The sequence below is a fragment of the Hyla sarda genome, chromosome 1 (genome assembly GCF_029499605.1).
Source record: "Hyla sarda isolate aHylSar1 chromosome 1, aHylSar1.hap1, whole genome shotgun sequence".
Lineage (NCBI taxonomy): Eukaryota > Metazoa > Chordata > Amphibia > Anura > Hylidae > Hyla > Hyla sarda.
This window is the reverse complement of record NC_079189.1, coordinates 2109011-2133864: the sequence shown is the minus strand read 5'-3', so window position 1 is coordinate 2133864 and position 24854 is coordinate 2109011. Positions and strand designations below refer to the sequence as shown.

At 44.9% G+C, this 24854-nt stretch overlaps 1 protein-coding gene across 6 annotated transcripts in view; it reads right to left on the bottom strand.

Moving 5' to 3' along the window:
• Positions 1-13320: 13320 nt before the first annotated feature.
• The window catches only part of LOC130283830 (gastrula zinc finger protein XlCGF26.1-like), a 40217-nt gene continuing 28683 nt past the window's right edge, over positions 13321-24854 (bottom strand). For 3 of the 6 annotated variants that reach the window (XM_056533597.1, XM_056533428.1, XM_056533510.1), the window contains one exon: positions 18571-20743. In XM_056533597.1, the coding sequence (XP_056389572.1) occupies positions 19398-20743 (1346 nt within the window). In that variant the 3' untranslated portion in view covers positions 18571-19397. Of the gene's footprint in view, positions 15018-15946; positions 16104-16313; positions 16531-16974; positions 17047-17695; positions 17738-17830; positions 17890-18566; positions 20744-24854 lie in introns of those variants that run through there. The other 3 variants (XM_056533861.1, XM_056533775.1, XM_056533692.1) reach the window with 3 other exon arrangements.

Sequence of the window (24854 nt, the reverse complement as noted above, 5' to 3'; positions counted from 1 at the left end):
TTAGCTCAGTGGGCTGTTCGGGATAGCCACGGCGAAATCGCGGCATCCCGAACAGCTTACAGGACAGCCGGAGGGTCCCTACCTGCCTCCTCGCTGTCCGATCGCCGAATGACTGCTCAGTGCCTGAGATCCAGCATGAGCAGTCAAGCGGCAGAATCATCGATCACTGGTTTCCTATGAGAAACCAGTGATCAGTAAAAGAGATCAGTGTGTGCAGTGTTATAGGTCTCTATGGGATAACAATGATCAGTATAAGAGATCAGTGTGTGCAGTGTTATAGGTCCCTATGGAATAACAATGATCAGTATAAGAGATCAGTGTGTGCAGTGTTATAGGTCCCTATGGGATAACAATGATCAGTATAAGAGATCAGTGTGTGCAGTGTTATAGGTCCCTATGGGAGCTATAACACTGCAAAAAAAAAGTGAATAAAGATCATTTAACCCCTCCCCTATTAAAAGTTTGAATCCCCCCCCCCCGTTTCCCATAAAAAAAAGAGTGTAAATAAAAATAAACATATATGGTATCGCCGCGTGCGGAAATGTCCGAATTATAAAAATATATCGTTAATTAAACCGCACGGTGCAATGGCGTACGCGCAAAAAAATTCCAAAGTCCAAAATAGTGCATTCTTGGTCACTTTTTATATCATGAAAAAATGAATAAAGAGCGATCAATAAGTCCTATCAATGCAAAAATGGTACCGTTAAAAACTTCAGATCACGGCGCAAAAAATGAGCCCTCATAACGCCCCATATGCGGAAAAATAAAAACGTTATAGGGGTCAGAAGATGACAATTTTCAACGTATTAATTTTCCTGCATGTAGTTATGATTTTTTCCAGAAGTGCGACAAAATCACCTATATAAGTAGGGTATCATTCTAATCGTATGGACGTATAGAATAATGATTAGGTGTCATTTTTACCGAAAAGTGTACTACGTAGAAACGGAAGCCTCCAAAAGTTACAAAACAGCGTTTTTTTTTTCAATTTTGTCTCACAATGATTTTTTTTCCCATTTCACCGTAGATTTTAGGGCAAAATGACTGACGTCATTACAAAGTAGAATTGTTGGCGCAAAAAATAAGCATCATATGGATTTTTAGGTGCAAAATTGAAAGAGTTATGATTTTTTAAAGGCAAGGAGCAAAAAACGAAAGTGCAAAAACGGAAAAACCCCCGGTCCTTAAGGGAGTAAGGACATCTGCAGTGCTGGGCTTAATTTTCGGCCGAATTGCTCGCCCCGGGTGGGCTTGATACTCGCTTGGGCTTAATGCTCGCTTGGGCTTAATTTTCGGCCAAATGGCTTATTCCTCGTCCCCGGAGGGGGGTCGGGGAGGAGGGGGTACCCGGACCGGAGTGCACCCTTCCCGGGTAAGCCCGTCTGGGAGGCACCGGTGAGACCTCCAGAGGGCCTGGTTCTCCGCAGGGGGCCGAGGCAGGGCGCGTGCCCGGGCCTCGGTCCGCCTTTCCCGGGCGAGGGCCCCGGGGAAGGCACCGATTTCAGACACGGGCGTTTGCCGGGTCGGTCTCGCACGCCGGGGCAGAGTTGCCTTCAAGCTAAAAAGAGAATGCAAAAAAAAATCGAGTTAATTCGGGTAGGGGGACGAGCCTGCCCACGTTCCCAGGCCAGGGTGCGCTCTTCCCGGGTACGCCCGTCCGGTAGGCCCCCGGGCGAGACTGCCGGGGGACCGTCCAAAGTCCCCCGGGCCCCGGTTCTCCGCAGGGGGACGAGCCGGCCGGCGTACCGGGGCCAGGGTGCACTCTTCCCGGGTAAGCTGTCGCCGAAGGACGGGGGGTAGAAAGGAAGCACGCGGTACCCCAAAGCGGCCACCGAGAAGGGGGACGAGCCTGCCTGCCGGCCTACCCGTGCCAGGGTGCACTCTTCCCGGGTACGCTCGTCCGGGAGGCCCCCGGCGGGTCCTCCGGGGGACCGGCCAAAGGTCCCCCGGGGCCGGTTCTCCGCAGGGGGAGGAGGCATGGCACGAGCCCGGGCCTTGGCGAGCCTTCCCCGGGCAAGGGCTCCGAGGAAGGCGGCGTTGCAAACGTAAGAGTTTGGAGGGCCAGTCTCACGCTAGAGCAAGGTCGCCCGAGCATAAAAATGAGCATAAAAAAGTCAAAAATCCCCATTTCGGCAGAGGGGGAAGAGGTGGTCAGACTACCCGAGGAGGGCGCACCGTCGCCGAGTAGGCCCCCGCGGAGGGTCCCCTGTGAGACTTCCGGTGGGACTTTGAAGGAAAAAAAAATCAAAGTCCTCCCCCCCCCCCCCGGGACCAGGCCGGACGACTACCCGAGGTAGCTGCACCCTTGCCGGGCAGGTCCCCGCGGAAGGTCCCCCTCGAGAACCTCCGGCGTACCGGGGCCAGGGTGCAATCTTCCCGAGTATGCAGTCGCCGAAGGACGGGGGTAGAAGGGAAGCACGCGGTACCCCAAAGAGGCCACCGGGAGGTGCCAGCGTTCAGCGAGGAGCCGCTTCCCGAGAAGGGGGACAAGCCTGCCGGCTTACCCGGGCCAGGGTGCACCCTTCCCGGGTACACTCGTCCGGGAGGCCCCCCGGCGGGACCTCCGGGGGGGGGGGCCCGGCCAGAGTCCCCAGGGCCCGGTTCTCCGCAGGGGGGAGGAGTCGGGCCGTGTGCCCGGGCCAGGGTGCACCCTTCCCGGGTACTCTCTTCCGGGAGGCCCCCGGCGGGACCTCCGGGGGAGCGGCCCAGGTCCACCGGGCCCGGTTCTCCGCAGGGGGAGGAGGCATGGCACGAGCCCGGGCCTTGGCGAGCCTTCCCCGGGCAAGGGCACCGGGGAAGGCGGCGTTGGAAACTTAAGAGAGTTTGAAAGACCTTTCCAACGATGTCTCCCCCGTCAAAATTGGCCCAGCCGTTCTCCCGTTATCAGCACACAAATTACTGAGAAGTGAAAGTAAAACTACATCTCCCATCATGCCTTGTGCTGCCCTCCCCCTGTTCTATCCCCCAAGCAAATTATTATATTGTAACGCCCCCATCTCCCTCCCCTGTGCATATACCCTCCCCTTCTGCTCATCTCCCCCTCCCCATGCTGGCTCCTGTCCAGTGATGAAGCAGCTGCCTCCGTGCTCACTGTAGACAGACAGTCTGCATACCTAGAATCAGCAGTGTCAGCACTGGAAAGTGGAGAGTGAAAGGAAAAATGGTAAAAAAACATAATTGTTTGTCTATAAAACTGTCCTGATAGGGGTCCCTCCGTCTTTTTCACAACTACAACTCCAAGCATGCCCAGTTATTTTTTATGCTGTTTGGGCATGCTGGGAATTCCAGTGGTGCCTCCAGCTGTCGCAAGACTACAAATCCCAGCATGCCCTGTCAGCTTTCTGCTGTTCGTGCATGCTTGGAGTTGCAGTGGTGCCTCCAGCTGTTGCAAGACTACACATCCCAGCATGCCGTGACAGCTTTCTGCTGTATGTGCATGCTTAGAGTTGCAGAGGTGACTCCAGCTGTTGCAAGACTACACATCCAAGCATGCCCTGACAGCTTTCTGCTGTATGTGCATGCTTGGAGTTGCATTTGTGCCTCCAGCTGTTGCAAGACTACACATCCCAGCATGCCGTGACAGCTTTCTGCTGTATGTGCATGCTTAGAGTTGCAGAGGTGACTCCAGCTGTTGCAAGACTACACATCCCAGCATGCCCTGACAGCTTTCTGCTGTATGTGCATGCTTGGAGTTGCAGAGGTGACTCCAGCTGTTGCAAGACTACACATCCCAGCATGCCCTGACAGCTTTCTGCTGTATGTGCATGCTTGGAGTTGCATTTGTGCCTCCAGCTGTTGCAAGAATACAAATCCCAGCATGCCCTGTCAGCTTTCTGTTGTTCGTGCATGCTTGGATTTGCAGCGGTGCCTCCAGCTGTTGCAAGACTACAAATCTCAGCATGTGTGATTCAGTGTATACAGCAGGGCTAGGTGTGTGATCCAGTGTTTACAGCAGAGTCGAGTGTGTGATCATATGTATACAGCAGAGCCGAGTGTGTGATCGAGTGTATAAAGCAGAGCCGAGTGTGTGATCATATGTATACAGCAGAGCCGAGTGTGTGATCGAGTGTATAAAGCAGAGCCGAGTGTGTGATCATATGTATACAGCAGAGCCGAGTGTGTGATCGAGTGTATAAAGCAGAGCCGAGTGTGTGATCATATGTATACAGCAGAGCCGAGTGTGTGATCATATGTATACAGCAGAGCCGAATGTGTGATCATATGTATACTGCAGAGCCGAGTGTGTGATCATATGTATACAGCAGAGCCAAGTGTGTGATTGTGTGTATACAGCAGGGCCGAGTGTGTGATCATATGTATACAGCAGAGCCGAGTGTGTGATCATATGTATACAGCAGAGCCGAGTGTGTGATCATATGTATACAGCAGAGCCGAGTGTGTGATCATATGTATACAGCAGAGCCGAGTGTGTGATCATATGTATACAGCAGAGCCGAGTGTGTGATCATATGTATACAGCAGAGCCGAGTGTGTGATCATATGTATACAGCAGAGCCGACATATGTATACAGCAGAGCCGAGTGTGTGATCATATGTATACAGCAGAGCCGAGTGTGTGATTGTGTGTATACAGCAGAGCCGAGTGCGTGATCGTGTGTATACAGCAGAGCTGAGTGTGTGATCATTTGTATACAGCAGAGCCGAGTGTGTGATCATATGTATACAGCAGAGCCGAGTGTGTGATCATATGTATACAGCAGAGCCGACATATGTATACAGCAGAGCCGAGTGTGTGATCATATGTATACAGCAGAGCCGAGTGTGTGATTGTGTGTATACAGCAGGGCCGAGTGTGTGATCGTGTGTATACAGCAGAGCTGAGTGTGTATCGAGTGTATACAGGAGAGCCAAGTGTGATTGTGTGTATACAGGAGAGCCGAGTGTGTGATTGTGTGTATACAGCAGAGCTGAGTGTGTGATCGGGTGCATACAGCAGAGCCAAGTGTGTGATCATGTGTATACAGCAGAGCTGAGTGTGTGATCGAGTGTATACAGCAGAGCAGAGGCTCTGCTGTATACACTGGATCACACACTTGGCTCTGCTGTATACACACGATCACACTCGGCTCTCCTGTATACACTCAATCACACAAGTAGTCTCCTGGGAGTTGTAGTTCACCAACACCTCTATTGTATCTCAGTAGTCTCCTGGGAGTTGTAGTTCACCAACACCTCTCTTGTATCTCAGTAGTCTAATGGGAGTTGTAGTTCACCAACACCTCTCTTGTATCTCTGTAGTCTCCTGGGAGTTGTAGTTCACCAACACCTCTATTGTATCTCAGTAGTCTCCTGGGAGTTGTAGTTCACCAACACCTCTCTTGTATCTCAGTAGTCTCCTGGGAGTTGTAGTTCACCAACACCTCTATTGTATCTCTGTAGTTTCCTGGGGGTTGTAGTTCACCAACACCTCTATTGTATCTCAGTAGTCTCCTGGGAGTTGTAGTTCACCAACACCTATATTGTATCTCTGTAGTCTCCTGGGAGTTGTAGTTCACCAACACCTCTATTGTATCTCAGTAGTCTCCTGGGATTTGTAGTTCACCAACACCTCTATTGTATCAGTAGTCTCCTGGGGGTTGTAGTTCACCAACACCTCTATTGTATTTCTGTAGTCTCCTGGGAGTTGTAGTTCACCAACACCTCTATTGTATCTCTGTGGTCTCCTGGGAGTTGTAGTTCCCCAACACCTATATTGTATCTCTGTAGTCTCCTGGGGGTTGTAGTTCACAAACTCCTCTATTGTATCAGTAGTCTTCTGGGAGTTGTAGTTCACCTACACCTCTATTGTATCTCTGTAGTCTCCTGGGAGTTGTAGTTCACCAACACCTCTATTGTATCTCTGTAGTCTCCTGGGAGTTGTAGTTCACCAACACCTCTATTGTATCTCTGTGGTCTCCTGGGAGTTGTAGTTCACCAAAACCTCTATTGTATCTCTGTAGTCTCCTGGGAGTTGTAGTTCACCAACACCTCTATTGTATCTCTGTGGTCTCCTGGGAGTTGTAGTTCACCAACACCTCTATTGTATCTCTGTAGTCTCCTGGGAGTTGTAGTTCACCAACACCTATATTGTATCTCTGTAGTCTCCTGGGAGTTGTAGTTCACCAACACCTATATTGTATCTCTGTAGTCTCCTGGGAGTTGTAGTTCACCAACACCTCTATTTTATCTCTGTAGTCTCCTGGGAGTTGTAGTTCACCAACACCTCTATTTTATCTCTGTAGTCTTCTGGGAGTTGTAGTTCACCAACACCTCTATTGTATCTTAGTAGTCTCCTGGGAGTTGTAGTTCACTAACACCTTTATTGTATCTCTGTAGTCTCCTGGGGGTTGTAGTTCACAAACTCCTCTATTGTATCAGTAGTCTTCTGGGAGTTGTAGTTCACCAACACCTCTATTGTATCTCTGTAGTCTCCTGGGAGTTGTAGTTCACCAACACCTCTATTGTATCTCTGTAGTCTCCTGGGAGTTGTAGTTCACCAACACCTCTATTGTATCTCTGTGGTCTCCTGGGAGTTGTAGTTCACCAACACCTCTATTGTATCTCTGTGGTCTCCTGGGAGTTGTAGTTCACCAACACCTCTATTGTATCAGTAGTCTCCTGGGAGTTGAAGTTCACCAACACCTCTATTGTATCAGTAGTCTCCTGGGAGTTGTAGTTCACCAACACCTCTATTGTATCTCTGTAGTCTCCTGGGGGTTGTAGTTCACAAACTCCTATATTGTATCTCTGTAGACTCCTGGGAGTTGTAGTTCACGAACTCCTCTATTGTATCTCAGTAGTCTTCTGGGAGTTGTAGTTCACCAACACCTCTATTGTATCTTAGTAGTCTCCTGGGAGTTGTAGTTCACCAACACCTCTATTGTATCTCTGTAGTCTCCTGGGAGTTGTAGTTCACCAACACCTCTATTGTATCTCTGTGGTCTCCTGGGAGTTGTAGTTCACCAACACCTCTATTGTATCTCTGTGGTCTCCTGGGAGTTGTAGTTCATCAACACCTATATTGTATCTCTGTAGTCTCCTGGGAGTTGTAGTTCACCAACACCTCTATTGTATCAGTAGTCTCCTGGGAGTTGTAGTTCACCAACACCTCTATTGTATCTCTGTAGTCTCCTGGGGGTTGTAGTTCACCAACACCTCTATTGTATCTCTGTAGTCTCCTGGGAGTTGTAGTTCACCAACACCTCTATTGTATCTCTGTGGTCTCCTGGGAGTTGTAGTTCACCAACACCTCTATTGTATCTCTGTGGTCTCCTGGGAGTTGTAGTTCATCAACACCTATATTGTATCTCTGTAGTCTCCTGGGAGTTGTAGTTCACCAACACCTCTATTGTATCAGTAGTCTCCTGGGAGTTGTAGTTCACCAACACCTCTATTGTATCTCTGTAGTCTCCTGGGGGTTGTAGTTCACCAACACCTCTATTGTATCAGTAGTCTCCTGGGAGTTGTAGTTCACCAACACCTCTATTGTATCTCTGTAGTCTCCTGGGGGTTGTAGTTCACCAACACCTCTATTGTATCTCTGTAGTCTCCTGGGGGTTGTAGTTCACCAACACCTCTATTGTATCTCTGTAGTCTCCTGGGAGTTGTAGTTCACCAACACCTCTATTTTATCTCTGTAGTTTCCTGGGGGTTGTAGTTCACCAACACCTCTATTGTATCTCTGTAGTCTCCTGGGAGTTGTAGTTCACCAACACCTCTATTGTATCTCTGTGGTCTCCTGGGAGTTGTAGTTCACCAACACCTCTATTGTATCTCTGTAATCTCCTGGGAGTTGTAGTTCACCAACACCTCTATTGTATCTCTGTAGCCTCCTGGGAGTTGTAGTTCACCAACACCTCTATTGTATCTCTGTAGTCTCCTGGGGGTTGTAGTTCACCAACACCTCTATTGTATCTCTGTAGTCTCCTGGGAGTTGTAGTTCATACACCAGTGTTTCCCAACCAGGGTGCCTCCAGATGTTGCAAAACTACTACTCCCAGCATTCCCTGGTTGGGAAACACTGGCATACACACACACATAACAGGGACTACAACTCCCAGCATGTGTCATTCAGTAGTCCCCCCCCCCCCCCCTCACACACAGAATCATCCCCAGTATGATATGTATTCCCTGTATACACCACCAGCCCCTGCAGTGTAATATGTCTCCTTCACACACACGTCCCCCCCTCCCTGCTCTGTGGTTTGCTCTGTGTTTCCCCCATGATAACTTGAATCCTCCCGGTGATAAGTGAGGTCCTATGTAGACAGAGCAGGGGAGGGGGGAGGAGCTGTGGACGTCCTCATTCTCCCCCTGCTTCAATCTTACAGATAGGGGCGTTTCTGAGGATGAGCCTATGGCTGCCTCACAAAGCACCCGCTCATGCATATGCATAAGAGGGAGGAGCTGACAGAGGCTAGGGGGGGCACAAACACTGCTGGGAGGAAGAGATCTCCGTCCCCAAGATGGCGGCTGCAATGTAATGAATAGGGGACGGACGCAGGACTACTGGGCTATGCTGGCAACTCTAATATCTCAGAAACGGCTGCATATAGGTAAATAGGACTAATTGACTGAATTGTATAACTTTTCTTTGGGGAACATTTGGGCAGGGATTTTTCACCACTACAGTTGTCCTTTAATTCTCACTATACTCCTTGTTACGTTCCGTGAGGGGTGTCGTCTTTTTTTTTTTGCGTTTATGTGAGAACCGCTGTAACGATCAGCCACCCTTGTGCAAATCACCTCAAATGTACATAGTGCTCCCACTCCTGAGCCTTGTTGTGCGCCCGCAGAGCATTTTACGTCCACATATGGGGTATTTCCGTACTCAGGAGAAATTGTGTTACAAATTTTTTCCTTTTACCTCTTGTGAAAATAAAAAGTATGGGGCAACACGAGCATGTTAGTGTAAAAAAAAAAAAATTTTACACTAACATGCTGGAGTAGACCCCAACTTTACCTTTTCATAAGGGGTAAAAGGAGAAAAAGCCCCCCCAAATTTGTACGGAAATACCCCATATGTGGCCCTAAACTGTTGCCTTGAAATACGACAGGAGAGAGCGCCATGTGCATTTGAAGCCTAAATTAGGGATTTGTATAGGGGTGGACATAGGGGTATTCTACACCAGTGATTTACGCCAGTGATTCCCAAACAGGGTGCCTCCAGCTTTTGCAAAACTCCCAGCATGCCTGGACAGTCAATGGCTGTCCGGTAATACTGGGAGTTTTTGTTTTGCAAACAGTGCCGTACCAGATGTTTTTCATTTTTATTGGGGAAAGGGACTGTGTAGGGGTATGTGTATATGTAGTGTTTTACCCTTTATTATGTGTTAGAGTAGTGTAGTGTTTTTAGGGTACAGTCACATGAGCGGGGGTTCACAGCGGGTCTCACTGGGAGTTTGAGCTGCAGCAGAAAATTTGCTGCATTTCAAACTTGCAGCGAGAAACTCACTGTAAACCCCCGTCGTCCATGTGAATGTACCCTGTACATTGGGGAGGGGGGGGGGGGGGGGGGGCAAACCTCCAGCTGTTGCAAAACTACAACTCTCAGCATGCAGTGACAGTAGAAGGGCATGCTGGAACTTGAAGTTATGCAACAGCTGGAGGCACACTACTACAACTTCCAGCATGCCCTTTGGCTGTCCGTGCATGCTGGGAGTTACAGCTGGAATCACACGGGTTGGGAAACATGAGTTAGGAAACAGGCAGTGTTCCCCAATCAGTGTGCCTCCAGTTGTTGCAAAACTACAACTCCCAGCATGCCCAGACAGCTGAAGGGCATGCTGGGAGTTGTAGTTTTGCAATAACTGGAGAACAGTTTGGAGACCACTGTGTAGTGGTGTCCAAACTGTAGCCCTCCAGATGTTGCAAAACTTCAACTCCAAGCATGCCCAGGCATGCTGGGAGTTGTAGTTCAGCAACATCTGAAGGGCCAGATGTTACAGAACTACAACTCTCAGCATGCCTGGACTGTCTGGGCATGCTGGGAGTTGTAGTTTTGCAACATCTGGAAGAGCACATATTGGAGACCATTGCACAGTGGTCTCCAAACTGTGGCCCTCCAGATGTTGTAAAACTACAAATCCCAGCATGCCCAGACAGCCTTTGGCTGTCTGGGCATGCTGGGAGTTGTAGTTTTGCAACATCTGGAAGAGCACATATTGGAGACCATTGCACAGTGGTCTCCAAACTGTGGCCCTCCAGATGTTGTAAAACTACAACTCCCAGCATGCCCAGACAGCCAAAGGCTGTCTGGGCATGCTGGGATTTGTAGTTTTGAAACTCCTAAAAGCAGCAGTGAAGATCACTTTACAGCGGTCTTCACTGCTGCCTCTGATGCTGCCGCTGCCTCCTCCACTTGCCTGCCGCCGGTCCCCACTGCCTGCGCCGGTCCTGTGGTATGTCCCCCCAGCTCTCGGTCATCTTCCCTCGCTCTGCCTGGACTTCTAGGGGCGGGCAGAATGGGGGATCTGAACTTTCACCCCCCCCCAGTCAGCTGAGACACTGTGATTGCTGACCAGGACCATTCACAGATGGTCCTGGGGGGGGGGGGGGGCTTGCAGAAGTTGTCTCCCGCTGGTAAAAGCGGGACTTCTGCCTGTTAACCCAGTGACGCGCGGCATCGCACAGGTTAACTAAATTACTTATATAAATGTCAGGATGCGCGAACTACCAGCATAACCTGACGTTTATATGTCATTCTGCAGGAAGGGGTTAAAGAGTGCCTGTCACCAAGTAAACTTTTCTCAATTAACTCAGACTATGTTCCCTAACTACTGATAAAACCCCTCCCACCCTTAAAAAAAAATTCAGAGCTTTAAAAAAGCTGGATATCATACTGTACTTCTTGCTCACATACTGAAATCTCCCAGCAGAAGAAAGTGGGCATTTCCCAGCAGGCATGACATCACTGAAGCCTGCTGGGGGACCACTTCCGCCCTCACATGGTTGCAGTGCTGTGATTAATAGAAGACCTCAGGCTCTGTGCAGCCGTCAGTGAGGTTCTGTGCACTGAGAGCTTGATTGACAGCTGCAGAGAAACATTTCCTGAGTTTGGACTCCTGCCATTACAAACAGGAGACCAAAATCTGAGATTTTGACCAGACAGAATGTGTTCTGGCCAGGAAGGGAGACCCCTGGTGGCCAGAAGTATAAAGCAGAAAAACCAACAAGTTTTTTTGTTTTTTTATGGAAGCCAATTACAAAAGTTATTTATTTGACATAAGGAATCAAATATTAAAAATCATGTTTAGTGACAGTGTCCATTTAAGGTGTACTCCGGGGATATATATATATATATATATATATATATATATATATATATATATATATATATATAAAAAATATAAAAGCTCCAAGGCCACCACACTACTTGGATATGTTCCCTGTAAACCTTCCTGCCTGATATACAAGGCTCCTGTTGTTTTCTGGCTGATTTATATTCTTTGCCATCCTTCTCTCCCCTTGCCTACACCTCCCACCAATCATTGCAGCTCTGCTCTGCCAGCCCCCACCCTCCTGCTCTGAGCAGCAGAGAGAGGTTCAGTGTCTGACTGGCTGAGGCTGCACATACCTCCCAGCTCTGAGCACTAAATACAGCATGACTCATCATTACAGGGCAGAAATCTTGTGTCTCTCAGGAGGGTGGGGGCTGCTTCCAGAGAAGGACTTGGACAGAGTGGATGGCTGGATTATGTATTTCCCTCACTTCATGTATGAGTGTGACAACCAAAGAGGGCAAACTGTTCTATATAGCTAATGAATGATATTGAGACAATTAAATAGGTTGAGAGGGAAAGGATGGGCTATGGGTTTAGTACCACAGAGGGGTTAAGGAGTCCAACCTTGGGAAGGCACTATACTCCCAAAGGTGTAATGTACCCAGACCTCCAGTGGTTCTGAAGGACCTCCACTGCCCCATGTTTTAGTGGCAGATGAAGCATTTCAGATGTGCTTCTATCTAATGAAGTCTTATTCCAGCCATACCCTGAATCCTAGCAGACGAATATCTACTTACCGTCTGATCAGGCCCGGAGATACGTGGAGTGCCCATTTGGCATCATGACCGCTAAGTGGAGGGTGCTGACCAGTGCTCTACAATAACGCCCAGAAAATGTTGATAAAGTAATGAAAGCCTGTGAATTACGACACGACTTCGTCATCCTCGAGGAGGACAGCTGTTTCTGCCAACGAGGAACCGGAACATCTGCCGATCCGGTGGGCCTTGAACCTGCAAAACCTCGTTCGATAGTCATGACGTTTTTCGAGATGAATTTGCAAAGTGTTTCATCAGTCCCCAAGGAGCTTTACACCCTGGCAATATTCTGTGTATGTTTTAGTGTTGTTTATTGGAGTTCCTTTGCTTTTTTTTCCATATTTTGAATCGTAACCAGGTCTCTTGGATTCTGAACAATCGTGTCCTAAGTAAAACTTTGCAGTTGTACCCAAGAGGCCTGGTTTATGACGACAAAATATGAAAGTATACCTGGAAAGAGGGTATATTTAATGGAGTATTTTTTTTAACCCCTTAAGGCTGCAAGGTGTGCATATACGCCCTACGCCTGCTCCCCTTCTATAACGTGCACTAATAACCCGAGCACGCGTCATAGTGGGATGGTTAGCCACCTGGACCCGTGGCTAATTCCGGACATCATCGATTGCATTATACCCAGCATTAACCCTTTAGACGATAAATATTGATCGCAACGCCAAAAAATGTAAAAATAACTAATCCTGGCTGATCAGTGGAGCTGATCGGAACCACCACAAGGAAATCGTGGTGTCCTGTCCAGCTGAGAGGATGGTGGGATGGCGCTTACCTGCCTCCTGGCTGTCCGATCGGTGCTCCTATGCTCTAGTCAGCCTCCACAGGCTCCGATGGCACAGCATTGTTCAGTGTATACATACAATCTAATGATTGCATGTAATAGTCTCCAATTGTTACCAAAAAATTGTGTTAAAAAAAAAAAAAAAAAAGACTTAACCCCTTCCCTAATAAAAGTTTGAATCGCCCCCCATTTCCCATAAAAATAAAAAAATGTAAACAAAAATATATGTAGTATCACCACATGTGTAAATGAATGAACTATAAAAATATAACGTTAATTAAACCGCACGGTCGACACGTAAAAAAATACCAATGTCCAAAATGGAATATCTTTGATCACTTTGTATAGCCAAAAAAAATATATAAAAAGCAATCAAAAAGTCCCATCAAAACAAAAATGGTACCAATAAAATCTGACCACGGTGCAAAAAATGAGCTCTCATAAATTCCCATACGCGGAAAAATAAAAAAAAAGTTATAGGGTTCAGAAGATGACATTTTATGGAGGTAAAACAAAATAAAACCTATATAATTAGGGTAGCATTTTAACTGCATGGACCTACAGAATAAAGATAAGGTGTCATTTATAAGAAAAAGTGCACTGCGTAGAAACTGAAGCCCCCAAAAGTTACAAAATGATGGGGGGGTTTTCGCCGTAGATTTTGTGGCAAAATGATCGATGTCATTACAGTAAATTGGTGGCGGAAAAAATAAGCCTTATATGGGTCTGTAGGTGGCAAATTGAAAGCGTTATGATTTTTTTTAAAGTGAGGAGATAAAAACAAAAGCACAAAAATGAAAAAAATAATTGGAAAACTATAGTCCTTAAAGGGGCACTCCACCCCTAGACATTTTATCCCCTATCCAAAGGATAGCAGATAAGATGTCTGATCGCAGAGGGTCCGGCCGTTGGGACCACCTCAACCTCCGGGCCGGCACCACCGTGCTCTGAACACGGGAGCCCTCCTTTCATGTCGGTGGGAGGAGGCGTGACTGCTGTGGTCACCCATCATGCGAAATGGAGCAGAGGTTGACTGGGGTACCACACCGTACCCCAGCAATCAGACATCTTATCCCCTATCCTTACAGCTATTAAGTAATGTAAATTATATATAGGTTTTTTTTCTGCTTTAGACATTTTATCCCTTATCCAAAGAATTGGGGATAAGATGTCTGATAAGATGTCTGGTGTGCGGAGCAGCATCTCCAGGCTCGGAAACTGGAAGTTTTCGGGACTGGAGACGTGACGCAACGCCATGCCCCCCTCGTGACGTCATGTCTATGGGAGAGGGAAAAAAAGGGGGGAAAAAATTGCAAAATTATTTTTGTGTCAACTATTTTACTTAACATAAGTAAACCAGAAACAACTTTTTCAAACTTGTGACAGATACCACGAACAGTATGGCAAACTAACCGAAAAATAGTAAAATTTTGTGACAAATAAAAAAGTAATGAGAGAACCACATCAGAGGCGGCGGTGGGCGAATTGTCCCTCATCACCCTCCATACTATCTTCATAGCGTCCTTGTGGGTACAGAAATGAAGATGCAGATAATGCCTTGTCTGCGCATGCTAGATTGACGGCGAGGTCGGAGGGCTCATCGGTGTTGGTGGGGGATAAAGGCATTCATGGGCCAATTTGAGAACTTCTCCTCTAAAATAGAGCCGCTGCTCCTCCGTCATCTGCTCCATGGCTGGAACCAACGACATCAAAAAGTCTCGGCATTCGTTGGGACCCTGGTTATGGACTAACCCTTCTAAACGTAATAGGCGCACCTCCTGGTGGAGAAATTTGGAGTTAAACTCCTCCTCCAATTTCTGAATTGTATCTACTATTAATTTGTCCCGTTCGGATTCTCTTCGGCTCCTTCTCGATGCGCGACACTTTTGGAGAGCAGACCGTAAGCCACTCGCAATTGTTGCCGCAGCACGACTCTGTTCCTCTGTTGCTGGTTGAATTTCCAAAACCTCCAACAATTGACCTCTCTCCAAAACCTGCTCCACTTGACCTCTCTCCAAAACCTGCTCCACTTGACCTCTCTCCAAAACCTGCTCCACTTGACCTCTCTCCAAAACCTGCTCCACTTGACCTCTCTCCAAAACCTGCTCCACTTGACCTCTCACCAAAACCTGCTCCACTTGACCTCTCTCCTGCATGCGTTTTGCTGTATTTGAAGAAGTTCTTCTGAAGTGAAGAAAGGGATAAAGCAGTTAGTAATTAAAGGAGATGTCTCATACAAAATAACATACCCCCTATCAGAAGGAACGCGGGGGTCAGATAGCTGGGCCACCCTGTGATCTCGTGTACGGAGACCCATTTCTCCCCTGGAGCATCACGACTCCTCCTGCTCCAATAGTAAAATAAAACAAAACTTGGGTGAACTGGGTATTATTGTAATCGTATGGACCTACAGAATAAAGATAAGGTGTCATTTTTACCAAAAAGTGCACTGCGTAAAAACGGAAGCCCTCAAAAGATACAAAATGTTTTTTATGAGTTTTTTTTGCCCCACAAATAACTTTTTGGTTTCACCATAGATTTAGTAGTAAAATGAGTGAAGTCCTTACATCCTCATATGGGTCTGCAGGTGGGTAAATAAAAGCGTTATTATTCTTAAAAGGAGGAGGAGGAGGAGGAGGAAAAAACGAAAGTGCAAAAAAAACAAAAAAAAAAAAAAAAACTGTTCTTGGCATCTTATCCTTTATCTAAAAGATGAGGGATAACATGTCTTATCAGGGGGGTTCCGGCTGCTTGGGACCCCTGTAATCTCTGCCGCGGCACCCCAGTCATCTGGTGCACGGAGCGAACTCTGCTCCATGCCGGATGACTGGCGATCACAGCTTCCACGCCCCCTCCATTCATGTCTATGGGAGGGGGGGGGGTGACGGCAGTACACAGCCATCATGCCCACTTTCATTGACATGAATGGAGGGGGAATGGTGTGATGTAATTCTCGCGGAACAAGCGCAACAACGCAGCGCCAGCCCGGAGATCCCGGGGGTCCCCTTGGCCGGACCCCACCCCAATCAGACATGTTATCCCCTATCCAAAGGAAAAAAGATAAAAAGTGTAGGGGTGGAGTACCCCTTTAAAGGGTTAAGTACCAAACTTACTTTTTCATCCCCTGGACCTTTACTAGGAAACTCAGTTGTGTAGCATATTTGTATGTAGTCCGTTTGCTTGTTCCCGATCCGCTTGGTAGGTTGGACTCTCTGAGAGATTTGAAAAATCTGTCGCGTACTGACCGCCAACGTTTTTGAACTAATATCTCTGTAAAAAAATTTAAAAAATTTACAAAACCTCATTGGTCACTTCTTTCATTTCTTAGAGGTCCTTTAAAAAAATTTAAGACTCTGTATTATTGGTTGCTATGGGCAACATGTCTACTTTTCCTCTGAACATGTTTTGATAAATTGCCCACTAATATTATACCTAACATCACCTTTTCCACCCCAAAAAAACAAAACAAAAAAAACTTACTAATAACTTCCTGCAGTTGTGTTCCATAAGTTTGGAATTCTGGGAATAGCAGTTTGTAAATCTCCAGCCATTTTTTCTTATTGTGCCAAATGTCGGCATGCTTTGGATCTGCCCTATCCCATAGCGATGTCCTCTCGCGAACAAGGTTTATTACATCCTCAGTGTCGAAGTTGGTAGGATCCACAGCATGTTTCTCATATTTTGATCTTTTGCTGGCCTGTAATACGAAGGAAGTGATAAACCGTTCTTAATTGTTTAAAACAGATTAGATTAAAATTCTTGACTTGATTCTAAATTGTTTTAAAAAAAAAAATGTCAGCATTTTTATTTTCATTAAAAAAATTTTTTTTTTATCTCAATTGTTTAAAAGAGAAAACAAAAACATCAATTTTTTTGTAAAAGTTTTTGATTAGATTATCAATTGTTTAAAAAAAGAAATGTAATGTTACATGGTTAATCTTCAAAATGTCTCACCTATTGATGAATGTTAAGCGTCATTTTTGACAACATCATTAGCAAATCCATGTGTATAAAAAAGAAAAATCACAAATACCTTTTAAAAATTAATGGGAAAATTTTGAGTAAAACCATGCTGCATTGCCTAACTAATGCCAGAAGCCTCCTACGGCACGGTGTAAAGTGCAGATAAGGGTAGACTTACCTTTTCACGATTTCTGGATGGCGCAGATCTTTTCTGAAGCTTTTTTCCAAAAACCCTAGTTCCAGTAGTAGTCTAAATTTTTAACCAAAACAAAATAATAAAAAGAAGTAAAACCATTGGGGGGGGGGGGGGGGGGGGGGGACTTTCACCTAATGTTTTAGAAATGTTTGAAAAAAAAAAGAAAGGAAGGGTAAAAAAAAAAAAAAAAAAAAAAAGGAAGGGGTAAAAAAAAGAAACAAAAAAAGGGTTAAAGGGTAAAAAAAATGAAACAAAAAGAAAAGAAGGGTAGGGTCACAAGTAGCACATTATGAACGTATTTCACATTGCTGCGCCCGTGTGTCCTGTGTGCCTGCTATGAGCAGATACACAGGGATCAGAGTCTCTCTGGTAAACTGCGTGCGCATGCAGTTTACTTACCGACATTGCGGCCGCTCTCGGCCTAACTCAGGGAGCAACTGCCATGTTTGGGAGTAAGTTTACTACAGACTCGCAGATCCCCGTGTGTTGGCTTTTAGCAGCAGATTGCTTCTACGAGCAGACACGCAGGACACAGTGGTGCAGCAGGGAGCTCACTCTAGTGACTGTCATCAGTGTGAAATACTACCCTGCATGCTGGGAGTTGTAGTTTAGCAACAGCTTGAATGCAGCCAGGTTGGGAAAGGAAGGTCTATGTAGAAACCTGCAGTAATGGCTGACACCTTAAAGAAAAAAAAAAACTTACAGAGAATGGTTGGCTTTCCGAGACTTGTTCAGGACTGGGAGACTGATAGAGGAAAAAAATAAAATGTATAGTTTTTCTAGCTAATAATGTACCGTTATTGACCAAAATGGCAAATGAAGTTATAGCAATACATACACTAAAATCATTCAACTCTTCACCAAAGAGAACTTCTTCGTCAGAAGACATCATGCAGCCTATTTATAAATAGAGAGGAAAAAAAAAAAAAAAGAATTAAACTAAATTTTGGAGAAAAAAATAAAATAAAATATATATAAATATATATGTGTATATAAAACCACATAGCCTACTGCAAAACACACACATAGTATGGTAAAAAAAATAAAAATTAGCAATGAAGTGGAGAAGAAGACAGGGCAGACAAAATATGGAGGAGGCAGGGGAGCTGGGTAAGCCGGCTCCTGGCCTCCAATGCACACTGGATATCAATGCAGCAGGTAGTTTACAGTGCCAGAACTCTGCATATACTCAACCCATTTAGGTAAATGACCCCTATTTGTAAATCTGTTCACAGTATATTTAACAAAATGTACTTTCTTAGGAAAGCAAGTAGACAATTTTAGGGGCATGAAAGAGGGCTGCCCACCATGTCTTCTAGTCTCTTAGTCTTTCTCTGAACCTTCTCTTATACTGCATACAACCAGGGCCGGCACCACCTATATGCAAGATAGGCAGCGCCTAGGAGTGCCCTTGTGATGGGGGCGCCGCTCCGTCCACTGCAAGAAAGTTACTCTCTGCACACCGCTCCAAACAGTACATCCCCTCCCCCCTGCTTCCAGCCCTGACAACTTTCCTTAAGCAATAACCCCCCCCCCCCCCCAAGTCCAGTTTTGGCAAAATGCTGTTGTTATCCAGTCATGGTATGTTGGTATTGTTCAGTTTTGGTATGGTAGTTTTATCCTGTTATGGTATGGTAGTATTGTTCTTTTCAGGTGTTATTCAGTCACGGTATGGCGGTATTGTTCTGGTATGGTGTTATTCAGTCACAGTATAGCGGTATTGTTCTGTTCCGGTGTTATTCAGTCAAGGTATGGCAGTATTGTTCTGTTCTGGTGTTATTCAGTCACAGTATAGCGGTATTGTTCTGTTCTGGTATGGCTGCATTATTCAGTCATTGTATGGGGTATTGTTTACAAACTAATGGGGGAACAGAGCCAAAGGCCATGTTTACACAGGACAAATATGTCATATACAGATGACAGCAATAGCAGAACGTTGGGTTCGGCGTGTAGCTCGGTAGGCTCTCTTTTCCACCAGGATTGATTATATATGATTGCTACTATGCTTGTATATGACTGTGGATAGCTTGCACTTTGGGTGTTCTACTTTACTTACTAGCACAAGTGTTATTTGGTGACCCAGATGGTGATCATTATTTGATCCTTGATCTTCTTGATCCGTAAACGCATTTGTTTCTTGCTATTTCTATATAGGACAAAGATGTGTAAACCATGGGTTAGACCCCCAAGGGGATGAGGTTTTGCCTAGGGTGGCAAGAATCCTTCCACCAGCCCTGCATACAACCACTTACACCCAACAGCAGTCACCACCCATACTCCTCACAGCATTTGTGGATAATGACCCATAGCACACAGGGAATTCAATTATGTTTATTCCACAAAAATTAATAAAAACAATTGAAACAGTATATTTTAACAAAAGGATAATCAAAATGCCTTCTCTGCTATGGGACTTCTTTAATTATTAACTCGTGTGACTTTAATATTAAAACATTTCCCTCATTCTGATCATCAATACAGCTTTGCCCCATGTGGCTTTTCTTATGTGCTACAAAATGTGATTTACGAGTGAAACTTTTTCCACATTCTGAACACGAATATAATTTCTCTACTGAGTGACTTTTTTCATGTTTAAGTTGATCGGATTTACTTGTGAAACATTTCCCACATTCTGAACATGAATACGGCTTTTCCCCTGTGTGAATTCTCTTATGTATAACAAGACTTGACTTATATGTAAAACATTTTCCACATTCTGAACACGAATATGGTTTCTCTCCTGTGTGACTTCTGTCATGTTTCATCAGATCTGATTTACTTGAAAAACATTTCCCACATTCTGAACATGAATATGGCCTCTCTCCTGTGTGAATTTTCTGATGTTTAACAAAGTATGATTGATTTGTAAAACATTTCCCACATAATGAACATGAATATGGTTTCTCTCCTGTGTGACTTCTCTGATGTATATGAAGATCTGATTTACTGGTAAAACATTTGCTACATTCTAAACATGAATATGGCTTCTCCCCTGTATGAATTCTCTCATGTGCGGCAAGACTTGATTTATTTGGGCAATTTTTCCCACATTCCGAACATGGATATGTTGTTTCCCCTTTGTGACTTCTCTCATGTTTAACAAGATATGATTGATCTATAAAACATTTCCCACATTCTGAACATGAATATGGCTTCTCTCCTGTGTGAATTCTCTGATGTATAACAAGATATGATTGGTTAATAAAACATTTTCCACATTCTGAACACGAATATGGCTTCTCCCCTGTATGAATTCGCTCATGTATACCAAGACTAGATTTTTGTGTAAAACATTTCCCACATTCTGAACATGAGTATGGCCTCTCCCCTTTGTGAATTCTCTCATGTGTAAGAAGACTTGATTTTCTTGTAAAACATTTCCCACATTCTGAACAAGAATGTGGCTTTTCTCCTGTGTGACTTCTCTCGTGTGTCAGAAGACTCGATTTTCTTGTAAAACATTTCCCGCATTCTGAACAGGAATGTGGCTTCTCTCCTGTGTGAATTTTTCTGTGTGTAGAAAGACTCGAGCTCGTTGTAAACTCTTTTCCGCATTCATCACATTGAAACTTTTTCCCCCCTTTCTGATCTGTACTCATGGAAACACTTTGTGGATGGTCATAATTTAGAGGATTATTATATGATGATAGTCCTGGATGTACATTAGGGTTAAGTAGGTTGTCTTCTAAGGAGTGCTGCATGATCTCTTCGTCTTCTACTTTACAAATTATTAAGTTCATTCTAAGATGTTCTGTAAGGGTTAAAAATGTACTTTTGTTATTCTATTCCAAACCACAAAGGTAAACTTATAAAATGTGTATTTGGATGGAAGCAAACATGCGGTTTGGAAGTAGATGCCTTAATAGTTTGGATTCCAGGGAAGTATATAAACATAAAAATAGCTCCAAAGCCACCACACTACCTGTATATGTTCCCTGTAAACCATCCTGCCTGATATGCATGGCTCCTTTGGCCCTGCTCTCACTGTCGGCCTCTCTGAGAGCAACCCCCACCCTCCTGCTCTGTGAGCACAGAGATTCAGTGTCCGATTGGCTAAGGCTGCACGTACCTTCTAGCTCTCAGAACTAAATAAAACGTGACATCAATGCAGGGCAAAAACCATGTGGTCTGACTCACTCAGTACAGTGGGGGCTGCTTTCAGAGCAGAACCTGGACAGAGACACAGTAGATGGCTGGATGATGTATTTTCCTCACTCCCTGCATATACGTGATGACTGAAAGAGGGAAAACTGCTCTATATAGCTAATGAATGATATTTAAACATTTATATGGGTTGATGAGGGAAAAAAATGGGCTACAGGTTTAGTTCCCCAAAGAACCTGTTTAAAGGCACTTAATCAGATCTATTCTCACAAGCCCACATTTACATATAAAAAGAAAAGTAAACCAAATATCCAGTAATCGTCAGTCTCACAAATAAAGGAACAAGGTGCTGAGGAATGAAAAAAAAGCAACTACCACAACAACCACCACCAACACCACATACATTCATCATATCCTTATACAAAATATATAATACTCTATAATATCTACAAAAGAGGAAAAACATTATGCCTGGATATTTAGAGCACGATATGATGTTCACCTAAGCTATATAAGTCTGTAATATTTAGTATAATACTAAAATTATTAACGTCAAAGTCCATGATTCTGGTCTTCTCTTCAGGTTTACTGAATGCGACACAACATTATACGAGTGGTCAGACAATCACAGTCATATGATCAGTGCAGATCTGAACTTGCCCCAACCATTGTCTCTACCTGCTTGGAAAATGATCCCCTACTGTGCAACGGTCCCTAATATTAGGGGCATCAGGGGAAGTCAGAAGGGGAAAATACATACTAAATCAGCTGAGAAAGGAAATAGAAGGTAAGTGAAGGGTGTGTACCACAATCACAGGCAACTCAGCTAGTAAGTAAATATCCTGCCGCCGGAAGGTGTGGGCACTGGCTCTGCAGCTGATTGGCCCGGCCTTCCTACCCTATTTTGACTCATTGTCCCTCTCATCTGCAGTGTTGCCCCATGTCCTATCCCGCATATACCGTCTGTAGCAACAATGACAGGGCTACATTCTTTCTGAAAAGGAAGGAAATCTCTCACCTTTTCGAGTGACGACATACTCAAACTCTACACCTTATCGCGTGGTCTGTCTATGGCCTCCCATTCAAAAGAAAAACTACAAAATCCTCTCTAGTCGGTAAAGGTGTCTGCCGGATATTCGTTGCATGTACCCATCTCCTTCTGGCTGTTGTTGCAGACGTGGTTCGGGACAGGGCAACATGCATTATATTTGGTGGGGTTGTCCTGGTATTCATCCTTTTTGAGAGATGAATTTGCTACCCGTGTATGCAGGCAACAGGGTCCTAACTCCCCTCTAATCGCTCTACTTCACCTCCTTCCGGTGTCACAATCAAGAAGAGCATTCTGGGGGCACTTCCTTAGGATAAACATTCCTTGGCACTGGAAGATGCAAGTCTGCGCAATGATGTTTGAGTGGCTTTCAGAACTGAATAAGATCCGCAGGTGCGCGAAGCTAATTGCTAAGGATCATGGTAAGTCTACGGTTTTCCTTCAGGTTTGGAATGGTCCTTCGTGTATAGAATCGCCCTTCTCCTCTGCACCTTTAGCTGTGGGAGGTTCTTTGTCTCTCCATGCTTGGAGGAGAACCTAGAAATTGAACCCTGTCTCCTACCCTTCCCCCTTCTTTTGCCCCTTTCTCTTTTCGCAATATCTTTTTCTTCCTTGCACCTCTTTCGGATGTTCTGGGCCATTCTTTATGCCAATTTTGTCTTTGCCAATTTTTTGTTGTTGCCAATTTTGGCCATTGATATGGTTACCAAGACGTTGACTTTATTTACATAAGGCCGTGGTGGATATGTTGGTCATGTTTTCATTTCTGTATTTGTCTGTTTTGCTATGTTTTGTTTATGTCATGTGCTAATGTCAACTGTATTTTGCAACATGCTTTTGCTTTTCCTGTAAGGCCTCGTTCACGTTGCCGTCGGACTCTGCTATTCGTAATTCCGTCAGCAATCTGGCCAGAGTGATGGGAGTGTATCCAAGAAAAAAATTGTGCAAGCTCTATTTTTTTCTCCGGTAAAATCCTGTAAAGTTACCAGGTCAACGACGGACCCCATGTAAGGGGCCATCATGAACCGGTAGTTGCCGTTTCAGGGTCTGATCGGCTGATTGCATTACAGGTCGGATGCAAACGGCCGTGTAAACCTAAAAAAATTATATATAACTCAATGGGAGTTATTTACTAACGTGATCCCGAATCCTTTTTCTTGGGTTTTGCACCCAAATAGTGTCGCATACCAGAACTAACAAAACCCTTCATTTTACAAGAAAAAAAACAAAAACGGGGGCGTGGTCCAAACAAAAGGGGCGTGTCCCTGACAGTTTAAAAAAATCCCAACATATTTACTAAGGATTTCACATAAAATGTGTTGGGGTTGAGCTCGGAAAAACCAGACAGATCAGAACAGTTGTAAAAGAAGCAAAATGTAGGGAAACTGACGTGTGCATGTGTCTCTCTCTCTCTTTACACACACACTGTATACAGATACAGTCATGGCCGTAAATGTTGGCACCCCTGAAATGTTTCTAGAAAATTAAGTATTTCTCACAGAAAGGGATTGCAGTAACACATGTTTTGCTATACACATGTTTATTTCCTTTGGGGGACGTGTATCATTAGTTGTCTATTGTAGACAAAGATCTACCCCTTTACACTGCTTGTCTAATTTACACTCTTGCTCAAGATTTACAAAAGTTGCACTCGTCCTTTGTGCAAATATAGAAACCCCCCCCCCCCCCCCCCCCCTCGCTCTACCGTGCGCTCCTTCTCTACCTCACACTTCACAGAGCTGTGGCATTTTCCCGGGGTACACTGCTCACATAGCTAGAAGTGCCGGAGCAGCAGTGTGCGCCAAACAAAACTCTGCACAATAGTAAATGGGGAAGAGGGGGAGACTCTCAAATAATTTTGCGTCAGTTTTGCAAAAGAGGGCATGTCCACGTATATTGTCGGCTTTACATGATATTTTCAAAGGGGCGAGAGTCCATCAAAATTTTCACACCAGCTTTTTGATAGTGTAGAAATCACAGAAATTGTTGTAGTTTTAAAGGTTTTTGTTTTTAAATTTTTTTTGGGGGGGAAGGTGTTATTTAAATAATTATTCTAAAAAAAAGAAATTATTACTGAAAATTTTTTATAGAAAAAAAAATATATTTTTTATTTTTTATTTTTTTCTTGGTCACTGCACCTGCACTCACATTTAAGCTCAGAAATGTTTTAATTTATACAGTTAACGCTTGTCTGGGCACTAGTAACCATGGAATACTTTGTAAGATGTTTCCACCAGAATTTTCTGGGATGTAACATTTGGTGCAAAAATTGCTGATTTTGGGGCCAAACTCGGCAATTTTGGCGCCAAAAAAATCCAATATGGCTGCAACATAAAAAAAGGGGCGCGAAAAGGAATTTTCACATTTTCATAGTAGCAAAAAAGACCTGTGTGAATAATATCGCTGGAACAGAAATTACAGTCGTTTTTGAGAATCTCACCCAGAATGTCTGGGTTTAAAAAATATGTAATTTTGCTGAACAATCTGTCCCCTTACCGCTATATTAGTGTTTACCAACCAGAATGCCTCCAAGTGTTGCAATACTTAGCATGCTGGGAGTTGCAGTTTTGCAAAAGCTGGGGGCACCCTGGTAGACGAAATTAGTGTGCGACATGGGTATGGAGCAGAGCTGAATGTGTGATTATGTGTAAGCATGACCACGCACACACTCAACCCTGCTACATACACCTGATCACACATTCAGCTCTGC